Genomic DNA, 19,005 nt, shown 5'->3' with positions numbered 1-19,005 from the left:
TTCTGCCCCTATATTGTGAACTAAGACAGGGAGGTCCTATGTGGGTGAGGACAAGAGGGTCATGGGTGAGGACAAGAGGGTCTTCAAACTGCCCTGGGTTGACAGGAGGGCCCTAGTTTTGGGGGGTGGCCCACCTGGGGCCTAAGAGTGTGTGGAGTGACTGGGCCTGGGCTGAGATGTTTCGGGGGCCGTTGTCAGGGGTCAGGATGACCTCACCAGCAGGTCAGTTGAGGAGATGGGGGGGAGGGCAGGGATAGGGAGACCCTCAGATTTTTATCTCTGTCCGGAAGGTCTGCTGGACATGTTCTGTGTGTGGGTGGCGCCGTGCCCGGATGGTGAGGCTGCCATCCTCTCGAAGGGCTGAGGTCACCGATGTAGGGTCCACATCGTCTGGTAGTTGGCACTTGTGAGCAAAGGTGTTCATGACCGTGCCATCAGCCGCCAGCTGGGTAAGGGATGACAGGTCAGGAGTGGCTGTCTCAGCCCTTACCCCATCCTGGGTCCTGGTTATGCCCAAATCAAGCCAGAGTCTCTGCTCTCTGTCCCCAGTTACCCCACAGCTATCAGATGTGTAAGAGCTGGCCAGAGGTGTGGGGTGGCCAGGAGCCAAGGGCTCCGCAGAGGGACTCCAGAGGTCCCGAGGGGAGCTTGGTGTAGGACGGGTTAGGTGGGGCTCCACAAAGGTCTAGCTTGCACAGGAGTAGCTGGAAGCCTGAGACTCGAGCTATGGTGGGGTGATGACACAGCTATGCCCTCTGGATCCCAGGCACCCTGAGTGTCCACCACCAGGGCTACCGCCCTCCCCCGCAGCCCAGCTAGCACATAGTGTCCAGCAGAGTCGGTTGGCTGAGTCATCCTTGGGATGTGGGGCTGGCACGTGCAGCCAGTGACCCACACTCCTCGAACACCTGGTGGGGCTTCCTAGTGTCCGGCTCGAATTAGGGGAGCTAGCCAGGCTTGGGGGGTGGTCAGGGAGGCCTTGGCAAATGTCATTGAAGCATCAGCATGGTCCTAAGGACTGCAGCAGTCACTGTCTGGGCTGGCCATGCCTACTCTGATGATCTAGCTACCCTGAGGTACATGGGGTTCAGGGTGGGCGTGACTCTGAGCTCCGTGGCTTCTGCTCAGCCTCGGGCCCAGTGTGGAGGTTCCAAAACTGGACCCACGTTTCTGGCTCTGGGATGAAAGAAGGGTGCAGGTGTGGCATGAGTGGACCGTGCAGCCCAAGTTGGATCAGCCACTGCCACCTTCCTCTATCTTCTGCCAAGGAGCTGTCCTTACTCCGCCATGGTCACTGTCTTTCTCTCCTCACCCACCCATGTCTCAACCACTCAGGTTTCCCTCTGCCCACATCCCAAGATCCCTCTCTCATCCCTGGAGGACCCGCAGGTACCGTGACATGGGCTCCCAAAGACAGGGTCTGTGAGCCTTAGCTTGGAGGGGGCCATGAAGGTCCCTGGCTTGTGAGCCCACCGCGAATGAGCTGCAGTTGGCCCTGGGGGAGTGCAGACAGGGAAGGAACACTGGTCATAGCTATGAGGAAGTCCCAAGAAGGCAGGTGAAAGCAGGGGACACAGGGCCAGCTAGACCAGGCAGAGTTCAGGGGAAGATGGGGACCCTGGGGTGGGGCAGGGTCAAGACTCACCTTCTCAGCCCGCACCTCGATGTGGTTGTTGGAGGTGGTAACAATAATATCTTCAGGGGAAAAGTCTCTCATGTCCACTGTAAACTCGTAGGCATCCCCGAGGGTCTTGATGTTACCTTGTCCTCCAGGTCGGGCTGTGGACAGAACTGCTGTAAGCTGGGCACCCAGCAAGCCCTGAACCCGAAAACCTGGCTCTCTGCTCTTCTCTTGGGGAAACGAGTGGCTCTGCTAGACAACAGCCCCTCTCCTCACTCTTGCAGCTTGCCTTGAGGAGGGCGGGGGCGGGGGCGAGCCAGACTCTATTTAATCTATAATCTATACATGCACATCCCTCCTTTATCCAAGGTCTGGAAGCTTGGAGGGTCCAGCCAGTCCAGCCCTCAGTCTGAGCCAGCCCTCTAGGGCTCCCATCCGGACATGGACTATGTAGGACTACTGGATTCACATCTCACCCCTAAGGTCACCATTGTCCCCAGGGGGCCCACCTGTATCATAACCATTTCTGTCTTGGTGGCCAGGTCTGTCTTGGCAGCCACATGTGCCTGGAAACCACGCAGCACCTATTCCTGGCAGGTGGGTGGCCTGCTCAGCCCTGCCCTGGAGCAGAGGCTCCTACCTGTGTCCCTCCCCTCAGAGCACTTGCCTGGGAAGGCCAGGGGCTCCGAGTGGGGCCGCATGAAACTGCCAAAATCCTCTGAAAACATGCTCAAAGCTTTGTCCATGGGTGGGTCCTGAGCTGGGAGGGCACGGGAGGCCGAAGAGGAGGAGGAGGAGGAGGAGGAGGAAGAATGGAAGCTTCTCTCCGCTCTGAAGGCGGAGGAGGTCCGGTGGCTCATCCACAGGCAGCAGGGACCCTGTCCAGGCAGGGGCTGGGCTGGAGAAGCGTGGATTCAGGCCTCTAGGGAAGTGTGCTGGGGGCCCGGACTGCCAGCCCTTTATAAGGCCCGACTGTCCCTGGGCTCAGGGCCAGCCCCTTGTCTGCTGGCTAAATTTAGGCCTCTTCATGGCCCAAGGGGCCTGGAAATCTTCTAGGGAGAAACGGCCCTGCTGACAGCCTGACACACAAGGGCCGGGTTGGAGGGCTGAGCTCATCTCCTGGTACTCCAAGCCCAGAGCTCTGGCCCCAAGGGCCAGGGTAGGGGGTGGGTCCTGCCCTGTGCCTGCCCCAGGACTCTGTGGTGGTTTGTTTGCTGTTCCCTCCCTAGCCAGGGACCTGACTCTCCTCTCAGACTGGTTCTCAGGGCCTGTGCCTCCCTTGTCAGACTCCTGAGGGGAGGGAGGGCTTGTGCACGAGCCCGTCAGAAAGGTTGGGACAGCCCAGGGAGGGGGGTTAGAACACATAGGTGGGGACCCCAAGTCTATGTCCCCTCCCATCCCAGCTCTCAGAACAGGTAGTGGCAGAATAGAAGAAAGCTGGTGGGTGGGGGTGAGGGGTTTGGTCTCCACTTCAGGGAAGAGGCAGATAACTATTCTTTAAGGTCTAGGAAGCTAAGTTGCTGGCAACAGTCTGCTCCACCACAGGCTCAGGGGAGTTGCCTGCCCAGGATGGTAGCCACAGGATTTCACATCCAGGGTGTCCCTGGGTACTGCTGCCCCTTACCAGCAGAGCCCTTTTTGCTCTTCCATGGCTCAAAAAGAGGAGATTTTAGCTCAGTTTCTAGACTAGGAAATGGAGCTCCCCGGAAAGGAAAGATTGCGCCTGAGCACGGTACAATGGCTGAGATTTCCATCCCAGAAGTGCTTGACCCTTGTGTCCAAGAAGCCCCTTTGCTTTCACTGACTACTGAGTAGAACCCCAGACTGTGTGGCTCTGGGCAGGAGCAGAAGCCAGGGGAGGCACTTTCAGGAGGCAGGTGGCCATCAGTCCATCCATCAGACTTTGGAACACAAATCTTTCACTCCCCTCCCCCCGTACAATCACCCCATTCCTCTCCCCCATGAAGTTTCTGGTTGTTCCAGCCTACACAGGCTCCTTCTGCCCCGAGTCCCCAGTACCAGAGTGTGACCTGCTCTGACACCTCTCTTGGTACCCCTCATCCCCACTCCTGGGGCAGGATCACTTCTCTTCCTCAGGCGTCCCTGTAAGAAGGTGCCCTTTGTTTCTGGGCTCAGGGGGCCAAGACCAGAGCTGCACCCCTGGTGTTATGGGAAGTCAGGACAGAGCTGGGGGTCAGGGTGATGGCTGGGGCTGAAGGGACCTGTCACTCCCAGACAACCCCTGGAACTGGAGTTATGAATGATTGTGAGTTATCCCTGTGGGGCCTTGGAACCGAACCCGGGGTCCTCTGTGTTGCCTATCCTGGGTGAAGGGCACCTGAGAGGCCTTCAGAGAGTCACTGGTATTTAAGTGACATGGAAAAAGATGGGGTCAGGTGGGGAGCCCCCCCAGAGCAGCCTGCCAGGGGAACAAGAGGCAACAGCTAAAAGCAGACACGCTGTCACTGTCACAGTGCCGAGGGCCTGAGTCACTGCTGCTGGGTGTCAGCCCCCTTCACTCCCCCATACCCGCCCACCATCCCCCCTCCTTTCCCCCACATCCCTGAGGAGTCATCCTTATAAATACTGAATCCTCTGGCTTCAGTGGCCAGACAGGACCTCAAAAGGTCATGGAGGTCATTCTCTGACTCCAGGCATGCCTCTGTCAGATCACAGACAGGGATCCAGTCCCTAGTTGGGTGTAGTGGCACATGCCTGTCATCCCAGAGGAATCAGGAGTTCAAGGCCAGTCTCGACTTCATAGGAAGTTGCAGGTTATTACTTCTGAGACCCTGTTTGAAAAAAAAAAAAAAATGGCCCCAAAAGGCCCCGGGGGACATCACAGGAGAAGGACAGAAGGACAGTGGGAATGGAAGGATGGGGAGGGAGGCACGTGGTGGGGCACTGTCACCTGCATATGACATGACCTTGCAAACATGAGCACACAGCAGCTGAGGCTGTCTGCATGGGACCTGGGGGGAACGAGGGACATTTGGATCGGAGGGGGTGAGTTAGGAGGGAGGAAGTGATGGCTTGGGGATGGGATGAAAGGGGGGACGCAAGATGGGTCTGCATACACAGTAGTTAAGAGTACTGACTGCTCTTCCAGAGAACCAGGGTTCAATTCCCAGCCACATGGTGGCTTTCAACCCTCTCTATCTCCATCCAGGTCCAGGATATCCAATCCCCTCTTCTGGTTTCTACAAGGAGCACCAGGCATACAGATGGGCAAACACTCATACACATAGAATAATAAACTACATTTAAAAAAAAAAAGTCAAACTGGGTGATGGTGGCACACGCCTTTAATCCCAGCGCTCAGGAGGCAGAGACAGGTGGATCTCTGTAAGTTCAAGACCAGCCCGTCTACAGAATGAGTTCCAGGTTGACCAGGGCTATGCAGAGAAACCCTGTCTCAAAAAACAAACAAACAAAAAACCCAAAACAAACTAACAAAAAGCCAAGAACTCCAAAAGATGATGATCCTGTCTCTTGAAGTTGGAGCATCTTCCCTCCTGGGAATGTCACAAACACAGGCGTGGCTCAAACACTGATCTGGAGGAGCTGGGGAGATGGCTCAGCACCCACAGTATCTCCAGCTCCAGGCGAGGCTACACCTGCCTCTGACCTCTGTGGGCATTCCACTTAGCACCCACCCACGCTTAGACACATCCTTAAACATGGAACAAAACTTCTACATCTTTACTCCATTTGTTCATCTTTTAATTTTATGTGTGTTTTGTCTTCATGTGTACATGTGTACCACGTAGATGCTCAGTGCCCATAGAGGCGAGAAGAGGCTGTTGGATCCCCTGGAACTGGAGTTAGGGATGATTGGTAATTAACCGCGTGGGGGCTGGGAATCAAACCCAGATCCTCTGCAAGAACTAGTGCTGGTAACTGCTGAGCCGTCTCTCTGGCCCAAAATAAACCTAATGATTTAATAACATAACCAACCAATCAATAAAGTGATTCTGATGTGGGATTCTGAGGACCAGGATTCTTTCCCCTCAGCTCTCTGCACAGCCAGCCTGAAGGCCAGAGTAAGAATCCATTTACAGAACGCCTCCTGCGTGACGTTTAGGCCAGTGCTGCAGGGTTCACGGGCCAGAATGAGTAAGGCTGCAGTCAAGGGAGGAGTTGGGTGGCAGGTCTGCTCTGGCTCCAGACCTGTTCTAACAGGACAGCTGCCTCTGCTCCTCAGGCGCTGAGGATGTGGGAGGAAGACCTGGGGGCTGGGGGCCCTGGCAGTTGGGGTCAGTGCATTTGGGAGGGGCTTACCCTGAGCAAGGGACCCCGACATCCCTGCCTCAGTTCCCGGGTGCTCACAGGGGGTGGCACTAGTGCCTGGGAGCTGCCAAGACCAAGGGGGGGGGGACGTGTTTGGGTTGTCAACAAAGAGCTAAGCATCTGTTGACTGTTGGGTAAGGGGAGGGTGCTCCCGGCAGTGCAGAACAGTGGGCTCCTGCCCCCTCTACATCACAGAAAACAAAGAGAGAGGCGCAAATGACCCCTTGCCTAGATTTTCTTTCCTCCTCCTCTTTCTCCTCTTCATCTCCTCCTACTCCTTGATACAGCATCTCATGTAGCCCAGGTTGCACTCCTGTTTGCCATGTAGAGGATGATGACCGTGAATCTCTGATCTAACCTCCCAAGAACCGGGATTGCAGGCATGTGCCACCACACTGGGTTTATGTGGTTCTAGGAATCGAACTCAGGGCCTCATGCATGGTAGGCGGGCACTCTACCAACTGAGCTGCATTGACAGCCCCCAAATCTTCTAAAGTAGCCCCAGGCACAAACTCTTTATATTGTTTCCATGTCCTTGGGAGTTTGGAGATGGAACAGTGGGCCCAAACTCAGCCTCTGCTGTGTGGCCATCGGTGAGTGATTACATTTCTCTGACCTTTCATCAAGCATCTCCAGAATGGTGTCATTACTCCAACCCACAAGGGTGTGGAGGCCGCTGAACAGCAGAGCGGTGCTGCCAACGCACACACACACACACAGACACACACACAGATGCATGCACATACATAGATACCTATGCACACACATGCATGTGTATAATACATGCCCACACACATGAATATACACTCATATGTACACATACACATACCCAGGTATACACACACAGACACACAAGCAACACATAAATGTGTACATGTATGCACATACATATATACATGCATGAATGCGCGCGCGCACACACACACACACACACACACACACACACACACACACACACACTTCTTTGCCATTTCCCAATGACAGTTTCTCAGAGGGCCCAGCCAGAGCACAGCTCCTAGAGAGCTGGGCATTGAGGGACAGTTTTCTGAGTTTGGGGACTAGATGAAAAGTTCATTCATTTCCTTGCCTTGTGGTCCCCAGCCCTCCCAGTTCACCACTCTCACCGGCCTCCCCACCCCTGAACAAGGTGGACTGTGGAAGTGAGCCCACAGCAACAGTGTGCAAGCTTAGGTGGCAGGCAAACCATGGGGACCTAAATCCTGCTTCTGGCCCTCAGCCTCTAGGGTCTTTGAGGCGGTGGTATTGGGTCCATGCCACCACTCCAGCTGGCCTCTGTGATCTCGGACAAGAAGCCTCACAGTTCCAAGATGCCATTATGGGCCATCTCTCTGGATCTGAGGAGAATGCTGTCACTTGGGGGAAGTTCTGAGCATAGTGGGCCCAGCCATGGTGACCCTATTGCCCTGTACCCACGTGCCTTCTGCTCCACCCCTTCCCTCCCCTACCCGTATACACCGGAAACCCCTTCTGTGTTCAGCTGAGAGTCCAGACCCCAAGGCTCAGCTGTACAGGACCCTCACTGTCCTGCATGTTCAGCGGCTCCTGTTCTCTGGCCCAGACCCCAGGAAGTCCCAGGGACTATGCAGGGGCACGGGCTCCTTCTGCATAGCTCTCTGGCTGAGACAATCTGCCCCTCCCACCTCCTCAGTAGCTTCCTGGTCGTCAGTCTGGTGAGTTCTGACCAGTTTCTCAAGGACATTCTTAATGGCTTCCTTAACCCCTGGAGGGGAGGGGAGAGGAGGGGAGGGTGTTGGTTGGTGGAAGGCATGCCTGCCCAGGTGCACAGTGCTACAAAGAGACTGTTGGAGATCCTGTCTGGGCTTCAGCGGGGCACACTGGCAGGTGAGGGACAGCTGGGTACTGAGTGGGCCAAGGACTTACAGCATCTGTCGAAGCCATGCAAACATGGGGAGGGAGGGTGTGGGAGCCTGAGGTGTTTGCCTTTAAGGATCCCCTTCAGGACCTGGGTGTCTTCTGTCTTCTGGCCTCTAGAGGATGACAATGGGACATCCCAGCTGCCGTGAGGACCCCACAGAGACTCTTAGAGGTAGAAAGAGCCTAGTGTCTCAGGCTCTTTAACTCCCACTCAGCAGTGGGAGTTAAAACAGGAATTGGTTCTGATTAGGACTTATGGACATGGAAGGACACATTAGAATGACCACCTTGCATGTCAGACAGAACCTTCCAGATGACACATACACACAGGATTCCTATAGGTCAGTCACGTGGGAGCCTGCACATGTACAATATACACAGCTTTCTTTTTTTATTTTATTTTATTTTATTTTATTTGGTTTTTTGAGACAGGGTTTCTCTGTATTGCTTTGGAGCCTGTCCTGGAACTCACTCTGTAGATCAGGCTGGCCTCGAACTCACAGAGATCCGCCTGCCTCTGCCTCCCGAGTGCTGGAACTAAAGGCGTGCGCCACCAACCCCTCAGGCCACAGCTTTCTCTTTTATTTAAAAATCAGAGAACATTGGAATGTCCTAGAAATGGGGCACAGGTGCACAGGACTCACCAAGAACTGTCCACCTGTTTGTTGTCAGAGAAACAATGGAGGAACTAGTTGGGCTTCGTGAGGGCTTCTCTGGAAAGCCAGTGGCTCTGCAGGAGCTGTGGAGTCCCTGTCCTCGAATCCGCAGAAGCATCCAGGGTAAGAACGGGGTCTCCTCCCTCTCAGAGTCAGAACAACACTCACCCTAAGCTCAAGATCACCGTCCAGCTTCTGTTTGCTCCTAGGTGACACATGCAATCTCTTGGGTGGCAAGGGGGAAAGGCCTGTATGTTCACTTTGAATCTGTCTTTGTAGCCAGAGGGCAGAGAAAACAGGGACCCCAGAAAAAGGCAGAGTGGAGGCCCAGGCACTGGTGGCCTCAGCCAGAGAGGGTGAGCTTTGAGGTGGGGCTGGCAGCTGGTGACTAGGGATGTAGCCCCCAGGCAACCCTCCCTAAAATGCTCTCTAGGATGAATACCCTATGCAAACACTGACTAGAACTGCAATGTCAGGCTTCTCCAAACCCCCATGCCCCCTTTAACCGGTCCTCCAGTTCCCGGTGTGGGAGGAGTTGGAGGGGAAGGTCAAAGGCCTTCTATAGGGATACAGGCATGACACTCACGGTGCCACCACACACACTTGCCATGAATCATGCTGGATCCATGTGTGAGGTAAAGTGTACCTCTTCATCATTTGGACTTTGTCCCGGGGGTTCCTACCCTGTCCTGCCTGGCCCTCTCTGCCCAAAACCTGAGCAGCCCCCAGGGAAGGAGCTGTGACCCCAGTGTCCTGCCCAGGGGGCCTGGAGTGGCTGAAAGAGAGGCTGTTCCGCGTGGGTGAGGACTGGTACTTCCTGATGGCCCTCGGGGTGCTCATGGCTCTGATCAGCTATGCCATGAACTTCGCTATTGGGAGTGTGGTCAGAGGTAAGGCCTCCGCACACGCGCACCCTCGGAGCGATGGGATTCCTATGCATGCCTGGGATACCAGTTGGACCACCGGGGCAGTGGGGTGGGGACAAAGCTGTGTGAGTGGCCATGCCAGGAATTGAGCCCTGCTTGGCTCTCGGCTTGCTGTGTGTCTATGGCTCTGTGCCCCGCTGGGCCTCCATCACCTACCTATCTCATCTATACAGGGAGCGTGGAGCCCCTCACGAGCTTGGCCTCCCCTGCCCCTTCTCTCTCACCTTGACCTCAGGCATAGTGTTCTCTACGTCTCACTGGGCAGCTTTGGACCCTTCCCTAGTCTACAAGTAGGCACCACAGTCTGACCCCCCAGGACTGTAGAGGCTCGGGGTAGGGGGGCTCCCTGACTGCTTGGCATTTCCAGCGCACAAGTGGCTGTACACAGAGATTGGGGACGGCCATCTGCTCCGGTTTCTCTCCTGGACCGTGTACCCCGTGGCCCTCTTGTCCTTCTCCTCCGGCTTCTCACAGAGCATCACGCCATCCTCTGGAGGTGAGTCATGCTCACCTGTCCAGCCTGTCTTGTCCTGCAGTCCCCATGAGTCAGAACTGACCCCGTGTAAGTGCTGAGGAAGCAGGCTTGGAAGAGCTAGGCCATTTATCCAAAGTCACACAGGAAGAGGGTCAGCAGGGGACCCGGAACATCACCAGCTCTGTCTGACTTCTCCGGGGCCAAGAAGGAGGATTGGTTCCCATTCAGGACTATAGCCAATGGCTAGGCCTATCTGAACTGCCTCCAGCTACAGGCTGGGGGAATCTTGGGGGTACATCTGACCCCCAGGTTCTTCTTCTGGCAACTGTTAGGAGTCCTACTCATAGGGAGTGTGATGCTGTTTGTGACTTTTCCTGGGGAGTCACCCATGTGTGCTCATCCCGTGTAGAGAAGCAGCAACAGGACCAAAGCAATGACCCCACATTAAGGAGAGATGGCTCAGAGCTTAGGAGGTGCTGAGTTCAATTCCCAGCTACCACATGGTGGCTCACAACCATCTATAATGAGATCTGCTGCCCTCTTCTGGTGTGTAGATATGGGTGAGGGTTAGCTACAGGAGCTTAGGCGATTCGAAGGCATCTGCCATCACCAAAAAGCCCCACCCCAGCATGGGTGGCAACTGATGAAAGATGGGCCTTGTAGGCAGCTCTACCAACTGGCAGAACATTGCCTCTCCCCTGTAATTGTTACTGCTGATACAACCTTGGGGGAGGAGCCTTGTGAATCCTGTACATTTCAGGAGTTTCCTGTACTCAGGGTCTTATTATATATAGTTCTAGATGGCCTACAACTTGATACATATATCAGACTGACCTCGAACTCATGGAGATCTGCGTGTCTCTGCCTCCTGATTTCTAGGATTAAAGGCGTGTGACACCATAGCCAGCTTATTTCTTGAATCTTAACCAGCCTCTTTCCCTGATCTAGGAGGGGGTGTTTCAATTCGGAAGAGAGGCTCTGTAGGAGAGGGCCCCAAGAGTGCTGTGTACACAGGGTGCTAAAAGAATTAATACAGACCCTTTCTCTCTCTGTCTTCTACCTATCTGGACCAGGGTCTGGGATCCCAGAGGTGAAAACCATCTTGTCTGGTGTGATCTTGGAGGATTACCTAGACATCAAGAACTTTGGGGCCAAGGTGACGGGCCTCTCCTGCACCTTGGCAACAGGCAGTACCTCCTTCCTGGGAAAACTGGTACAGATGTAGAGGGGCCACCTGGCATCCTATTGTCCTGCCCTGACTTCCATACTACAGCCAGCCTAGCCTCAGGAGCCCAGTCTTGGAGGGAGCACATCCAGGGGTGGTGGAGGGCTAGGACAAAGATGTGATGCTAATCCATTGCTGGTCAAGGCTTGTGCCTTTCTTCCCAAGGCCCCAAGAAGGAAGAGGAGGCGGGGGGGGGGGGAGAAAGGAGGGAGAGGAAGAAGGGGAGAGGGGGCTAGGGAGGGTGGGGAGGTAGGGTCCAGCTTCCCCAGCAACAGCCCAGCCCCGCACTGCCTCACCCTGCAGGGCCCCTTCGTGCATCTGAGTGTGATTACTGCTGCTTATCTGGGCCGTGTTCGCACCAAAGTCATCGGAGAATCTGAGGTGAGATACTTCCGGTTGGTCCTCCTTGGGGAGGGGGTGTAGAGAGCAGAGCTCAGGATACTGTTCTTCCCAGAACAAGATCAAGGAAATGGAAATGCTGGCTGCAGGAGCAGCGGTGGGTGTGGCCACAGTCTTTGCAGCCCCCTTCAGCGGTGAGAGCTCCTACACACACACACACACACACACACACACACACACACACACACACACACACACACAGAGAGAGAGAGAGACATAGAGAGATACACATACAGACACACCACACACACACACACACAGATACACATACAGACACACACACACACAGACACACACACAGAGAAATACACATACAGACACACACACACAGACACACACACACAGAGAAATACACATACAGACACACACACAGAGAGAAATACACATACAGACACACACACACACACAGTGTCCTGCAACCAGGGGATAGAGGCCCTCCTGAGCCGTGTGTCCCCTAGGTGTCCTGTTCAGCATCGAGGTCATGTCCTCTCACTTCTCCGTCTGGAATTACTGGAGGGGTTTCTTCGCTGCCACCTGTGGCGCCTTCATGTTCCGCCTCCTGGCGGTCTTCAACAGTGAGCAGGGTGAGCCTCATGTGGGGACCTAGTCTCTACCCTTCTTCTGCGACTCCTCCCTCCTGCTCCCCTCTGTTCCTGCTTCTCCACTCCCAAGAGAACACAGGGTCTGGTCTGTGTGAAGCAGGAATGGGGTGGGTGGAGAGCCCTGAGGGCAGGAGGTGTTGGGCTACCTGGGAGACTAGCCAGGCACCTAGAATTGCAGGGAACTTCACGGTTGGGTATGATGCCACCTCCGACCTTTCGATGTCTCGTGAGTTATTCTGAGACTGGTTTGATTTGAGAAGGCTGGCATCCATCTCCATTTTTTTCCCTTTTCCAGAGACCATCACCTCCATCTACAAGACCAGCTTTCGGGTGGACATACCTTTTGATTTACCGGAGATCTTCTTTTTTGTGGCCCTGGGGTGAGTAGGGCCCCCCACCCTGAAAGCCATACTCAAGTTAGGGTGGTTCTGGACTCACCCCCACCTCTACTTCCAGGGCCATCTGCGGCGTTCTGAGCTGCGGGTACAACTTCTGCCAGCGAATGGTCTTATTCTTCGTCAAGGCCAATGGGTTCACATCCAAACTGCTAGCCACCAGGTAGGCTGGGCTCCTCAGGGAGTGGCCCACCTTCCAACCTTCCATAAAGACCCACCCTTTCACTGAATCCTTTCCTTAACCCTGCAAAGCTCCTCCTAGCTCACGCCCTGACAAGTCCTACCGACCCTGCCCCACCTATGTGAAAATCCCCCACTGAGTCTGTTTCCTGAATACCTGCCCCTCCCTGGTCCCTGCCACCCTCCTGGCAACCTCTCTCATGCATACCTGCCTTTAGCATTACTTATGCCCCAGACCAGCAAGGCCAACCCCCATCCTGGCCTGCTAGTCCTGCATCCCAGTCTCTTTCTGCCCCAAACTCTCCTCCAGCCCCTCCCCATCTCACACCAGGTCTCCTGGTCTCAGTCCATCTCTTTCCTTTTATGGGGAGGGCATCTGGAAGTTTCCCTTTCTCCTTTGTAGTCCTTTCTTCAGTGTGAACGCCAAGGCTGTGGGGGAAGGAGAGGAGGCAAAGTAGAACTCTTGCCCCCACAGCAAGCCCATGTACTCAGCTCTGGCCGCCCTGATCCTGGCCTCCATCACCTACCCACCTGGTGTGGGCCGCTTCATGGCTTCCCGGGTAAGGGGCGCTGAGTTTGGTGACGGCAATGGAACTTGAGTCCCTCCCATGTGTACTTTTTCACCCAATCACCTAGAAACCCACTAAGGAAAATGTCTACGGGTCATTTTTCAGATGACAAGGTTGTAGCTCAGCATTGGCAGAGCTGTCCTCAGAGTCTCTAACAGGGGAGGGGTGCAGGAGGCGAGGCTCGGGTGGGCAGCAGGATGGACGGGGACATGCGCTGACATGCCCCTGCCTCTGCCCCAGCTGTCCATGGAGGAGCACTTGAAGACACTGTTTGACAACAACTCATGGGCATTGATGACCAAGAACTCGTCCCCACCCTGGCCAGCGGAGCCAGATCCCCAGAACCTGTGGCTGGAATGGTGCCATCCACAGTCTACTGTCTTTGGGACACTAGTCTTCTTCCTAGTCATGAAGGTGATGGCCAGTCCTGGGCAGGAGGGGCTGCTTCCTGAGCTGAAGCCCGGAACCCTGCCTCCTGTGTCCAGGTCCCTGATCTGACCCTGGCCCACACTGCATGCCTCAGAAACAAAATGCTCCCAGCCTCCATCCCTCCCCTCCCCTCTTCTCTTCCTTCATCCGATGGACGGAGTCTCACTACGTAGCCCAGGCTGTAACTTGTGATCCTCCTGCCTCAACCTCCCAGGTGCTGGGTGATAATCATGACCCATGGCAACTAGTTCCCTTATCTGCGTGCGTGCGTGCGTGGGTGGACTCCAGAGGGCAGGCTCAGGGGTAAGAGCAGTTACACACACACAGACCCTGGCGCCTGGTATTCTTTAAGATGGAAGAGTTGTCCCTTCCTAAAGGTCAGCCTGAGAGAGGAGAGGAGCAAACCTAGTATGTGCTCACACACAGTGGATGCTTTCCCGAGGCTTGCTTGATTCCGTCTCCTGGTTGGTGTCATCTCTGATGCCAGATGCTGCCATGGGCCCCGGCCTGGGCACCTTTTCTCTAGGAGCCTCCCACCCCCCCCCTTGTCTGTGCCCTGCCGTTTGCTTCTAACTCCTGCCATGTGGGTGCCACCTCCCTACAGTTCTGGATGCTGATTCTGGCCACCACCATCCCCATCCCCGCTGGGTACTTCATGCCCATATTTATCTATGGTAAGATGGGATCTGAGAAGGTTCAGGGGTACCAGAGCCGTAGCTTTCCCATACCATCTCCCTCCCAAGATGGTGTTGGGGATGGGACAGGGTTTGAGAGCCTTAGGATCAGGGTCAGCACGGTCGTTTCCTTCACCATGAGTCTGTGGCAGGAGCTGTCATTGGGCGCCTCTTGGGAGAGGTTTTGTCTATCATCTTCCCTGAGGGCATCGTGGCTGGAGGTGAGGTCAATCCCATCATGCCTGGGGCCTATGCTCTGGCAGGTGAGTGGATCTAGGACTGGCAGGTGGGCAGATCTCATGGGTTGAACTGCAACAGGGGACGTGCATGGACTAGTCACTGAGTCACCCAGTGTGTCCCCAAGCCCTTAGTAGGCCTGTCTACTCCCTGAGCTGTTCCATCCCCCAAGCCCTTCCAGCTCTTTCTCTTGCCCCCCCCCACTCCCCTGTTCTGAATCCCTTTCCTCTTGCCATCACCAGGTACCCCTGCACATGCCCTTTACACACTGCTGAGCCTAACCGCAGTCACGCTCTGCCCACCTTGCCCTCTGGGTGAGCCTGGCTCCTGGCCTGAGTCACCCACCGTGGCTCTGTCCCTGCAGGTGCTGCTGCTTTCTCGGGGGCGGTGACCCACACCATCTCCACAGCGTTGTTGGCCTTTGAGCTGACGGGACAGATTGTTCATGCACTGCCTGTGCTGATGGCAGTATTAGTGGCCAATGCCATCGCTCAGAGCTACCAGCCTTCCTTCTATGATGGCACTATCATCGTCAAGAAACTGCCATACCTGCCGTGGATTCGTGGCCGAAAGATTGGGTGAGCCTCAGGCCGGCTGACGGAGTGATGATGCCCAGAGTGGTCTGGGGGTGGAGGGACAGCTGGAAAAGACCAGCACAGCTGACTTTGAACTATAAGGGTATAGTGCTGATACATAACTGCCCTCTGGTCCTCGGCATCCCCAGAGGCCCATGTGCTGGTCTACAGAGCTAGTTCCAGGACAGCGAAGGCTGTTACACAGAGCAACCATGTCTCAAAAACCCAAAGTAGGTAGGTAGGTAGGTAGGTAGGTAGATAGATAGATAGATAGATAGATAGATAGATAGACAGACAGACAGACAGACAGATAGATAATTATGGTTGGGCTTGCTGCAACATGAGAAACCGTTTTAAAGTGTCGCACCATTAGGACAGTTGAGAGCCACTAGTCTAGAACCTATGGACCCCTCCAAACCCATCCTCGAGAAGCATAGATAGGTTTTCTCCCAACAAGGCACCTTGGGATGAGCCTGCCTTGCCTCAGGGGCCGGTACCTCCCTATCCCAGGCCCTGACCGGTGCCTGCCTCTACCCACAGTTCCTACCCTATGACTGTGGGTCACTTCATGAACTGTACCCTTACCACACTGGCCAAGGACATGTCCCTGGAGGAGGTGATCAAGGTTGTGCTCTCCACAGATGTGACCCAGTACCCCCTGGTGGAGACTATAGGTAGGTAGCATCTGCCTAGGTGGCTGCCTGGGAGGAGGGGTTGGCCTTCCCTTGGCTTTCCTCCAAGGCCCCCAGTGTCAGGCAAGCATGGTGTCCGATCTGGTCCTTAACCCAGGCTCTACAACTGGGCGGCTGTGTGAGCTGTGGGCAGTGCCTTAATTTCTCTGAGTTTCATTTCTTCGTGGATAAAATGGACCTAAAAGCCACTCTCCTGGAGATCGTGGGATGATGTCAATAAGGCCAGGGGTACGCGTAAGGCAGCCCAGGACTGGTTCTTTGGATTCTGGGAACCAAGCATCCTGTGCTAACACCCAGGGCAGGGCTACTGCTAGGGTCTTCCAGAAGCTTCTTTCTGCATCCCTGAGTGCCCCTCCCCCCCTTCCAGCACATCCTTTTAAAGACAGGTGAATGGTGTTAAGGCTTAGGAGGGATCTAACCCGAGCACCCTCCCCAGTTCGTAAGCACAGCACCTAAGTGGGGACACTAACCCAGTAGGGAGGGGCTACCTGAACCTCTTCAGAGCTCCTGTGTATCCACGTGTCCCCCCTCTGCAAATGAGGTGGGGCAGCACTGTTGCAGTCTGGTGGCCATTTGCCCTTGAGCAGCCCCTTGAGCGGTGAGCAACGGACACAGACACAACACTATCACCTATGCGTCCACATCAACAATGAAGTCAGTCACCAACAAGAGAAAGAATGGTGGACATAACCTCTTGGGCTCCGTGGACTTCAGTGCTCTTGTATGGAAAGCGTGGAGGGTCACCATAGGCTCCCGCCTAACATCAGAAGCTTTGCCCTTCCCTAATGGGACAACTTCAGCTTTGTGGCAGATAGCATGGCAAATACGTTTTTTTTTTTTTTTTTTTTTTTTTTTTTGGTTTTTGGTTTTGTTTGTTTGTTTGTTTGTTTTTTAACTTATTTCACCACGTAAGGATGGCCCTGCCAAGAGGCTTCACTTCCTAGAGTTGGTTTTGGCAACAGACTGCCAATGAGACAGGCCTTGGCTCTGGATCCCCACAGCCCAACCAGGAAGTAGCTGGTTTAAAAAATTCGGGAAGGCACTTCAACTGTACTGTCCGGTTGCCAAGCGTGTTTGTGGTGTTAGGGACTGAATCTAGGGCCCCGTGCATGCTAAGCAAGTCCTCTGCCACTGAGCTACAGCCATGTCTAGTCCCAGGGTTTTTATTTACTGGAGAGGAGAGAAAATACCAATCTGGGTCCTCGGTGAAGAATGCCTACTAACTCTCAGAATGTCTGTAAACTCCTACCATGTATCCAAGCTAGTTAGGTTGGCTTAGCCCCAACACTCAGTAGGACCAGCACTCAGTAGGAGCTCAGATTATAGTGAGCCTCAGGGCTCACTGACTTGACTCAGATTTTAAACAACTGGATGGAAAACAGGAGAAAACCCAGCTGTGACACCCAAATGCCAAGAAGTTAATGTCCCCAGCTTCCCTCTCTTTAAAATGGGACATGCGGGTATCAGAATATCTGCTAACACCCTGGCAGCCTTGCCTAGCTGCCCTTAGCTGCCATGTCCACACGGAAGCGGAATAGTTTGGGGCAGCAATTAACCCACCAAAACCTCAGTTTCCTGTTCTGTAGACTGGGTGATAAGGATTCTGCAAGACCACACACAAGCTTATGTTAAGTTTCCTCAGACATGAAAGCAGCCCACATGTTCTCGGCACACAGAAGGTGCTCAGCGATGTGCCCTCCTTCTGTATGGTCTAGAGTCTCAGACCCTCGTGGGCATTGTAAAAAGGACCCACTTGGTGCAAGCCCTTCAGACCGAGCCAGTGTCCTGGGCTCCAGGCCAACAGGTGGGTCCTCCTGCCAGGTGTGGGGCTGGTGAGCTGGGCTGTGAAGGAAGGAGATGGCTAACCTCTTATTGAGAGGAGTTTGAAGATCAGGATCTAGAAGTTGGTAGCTACCCCGGCCCCCATGATCCTTTCCTCTATCCCCAGCCCTGTCTCCAGGATATCTTGGCTAATGGCTGCCCCACACAACCAGTGACACTGCAGCTATCCCCAGAGGCATCCCTGCATGAGGTAAAGGGAGAGTTAGAGTGTGCGGGTGGAGGTGGAGACCTGATGGGGAAAGTTGAATAAAGGTGGACCACCAGGTTCTTCCCAGCCAAAGAGCCAGTCAGCTCTTCACGTGGACTCTGGCTCCCCCTAGTGGTCAGATAGCACATAGCAGTCTGCCCACCAGACACGGAGAAGGGTATGTGCGGGCAGAGGGATGTCAGCCTTTCCTCTCAATCCCTCTCCAGACACACAACCTCTTTGAGCTGCTGAACCTTCAGTTGCTGTTCGTGACATCACAGGGCAGAGCTGTGGGCTCTGTGACCAGGGTGGAGGTACTAGGATCTTGAGGGCGGGGCAAAGCTGAGGATGTGGAAGCATCAAATTTCTCCCTGCCAAAGCTTAAGGACTCTAATGTAACCCACTTTCTGGATGACAGTGGCCGTTGGACCTGGGACCCCAATCAACACAGTGCCACTCTCTGGGTTCATTGATTCTATTTATGTATGGGGGCAGGACCCTGCTCTAAATATTCTCTAGGGAAGCCCCCAGCTCCTAAGCCCCCAGGGGATGTCTTCACCTCCTCTAACTGTTTCTCCTCTCTATACTCTATTTCTCTGTTAGTTGAAGAAAGCAATTTCAATCCTGACCAACCCACCCACCCCCAAGTGAGTCTGTGTGTGTGTGTGTGTGTGTGTGACCGGCTGGGGAGCAGCCTGGTAGGGTGGAGGGGGGCTTGTCGGGAGCCTGGGGGCAGCAGCCTTGGAGTCTGCAGCCTGGGGGGGCAGCAGCCTTGGGGTTCACAGCCTGCGGGTGGGAGTGGCAGCCTTGGGTTCTGCAGACGGGGCGGGTGGCAGGAGGAAGCAGCCTGGGGGGCAGAAATGGGGTGGGGGCAGCAGCCTGGTGCCCAGTCCTTCAGCTGCTGCACAGCTCAGTTTCTTGGCACATCAGGGCATCTCCACTCAGCCAAGAAGAGAGCCCCATATTCACATCTCCCCACCCTGAAGGAGCGGAGAGTAAATGAAGACATCAATGTGTAATGTCATCAAGGGCGATGCTTGCCATCTGGGATTGTCTGTTGCCAACCAAGAGCTTCTGAGAAAAATAAAACTGATGTCTAGAGCCACTGCCACCCCCCCTCCTTTCAGGGTGTGTA

General features: G+C 54.7%; 2 protein-coding genes across 2 annotated transcripts; one reads left to right on the top strand and one right to left on the bottom strand.

Moving 5' to 3' along the window:
• Positions 1-215: 215 nt before the first annotated feature.
• Hspb7 (heat shock protein family B (small) member 7) lies at positions 216-2,690 on the bottom strand. Its single transcript, XM_051173680.1, has 3 exons — positions 2,289-2,690; positions 1,646-1,794; positions 216-445 (listed from the first exon to the last, which is right to left on the bottom strand). The coding sequence occupies exons 1-3, from the start codon at positions 2,479-2,481 to the stop codon at positions 266-268; spliced, it is 522 nt and encodes a 173-aa protein (XP_051029637.1). The 5' UTR covers positions 2,482-2,690; the 3' UTR covers positions 216-265.
• A 5,772-nt stretch (positions 2,691-8,462) lies between these two features.
• Positions 8,463-18,521, top strand: LOC127213336 (chloride channel protein ClC-Kb). Its single transcript, XM_051173678.1, has 19 exons — positions 8,463-8,586; positions 9,225-9,353; positions 9,757-9,885; positions 10,938-11,077; positions 11,393-11,470; positions 11,544-11,622; positions 11,947-12,072; positions 12,386-12,470; positions 12,547-12,648; positions 13,141-13,225; positions 13,475-13,648; positions 14,268-14,337; positions 14,490-14,600; positions 14,939-15,152; positions 15,690-15,823; positions 17,557-17,645; positions 17,790-17,873; positions 18,098-18,184; positions 18,474-18,521. The coding sequence occupies exons 1-19, from the start codon at positions 8,487-8,489 to the stop codon at positions 18,519-18,521; spliced, it is 2,064 nt and encodes a 687-aa protein (XP_051029635.1). The 5' UTR covers positions 8,463-8,486.
• Positions 18,522-19,005: the final 484 nt, after the last annotated feature.

The sequence above is a fragment of the Phodopus roborovskii genome, unplaced genomic scaffold, assembly GCF_943737965.1.
Source record: "Phodopus roborovskii unplaced genomic scaffold, PHOROB, whole genome shotgun sequence".
NCBI lineage: Eukaryota > Metazoa > Chordata > Mammalia > Rodentia > Cricetidae > Phodopus > Phodopus roborovskii.
Note: the sequence above shows the minus strand (reverse complement) of the source record. Positions and strands in the feature narration are given on the sequence as shown.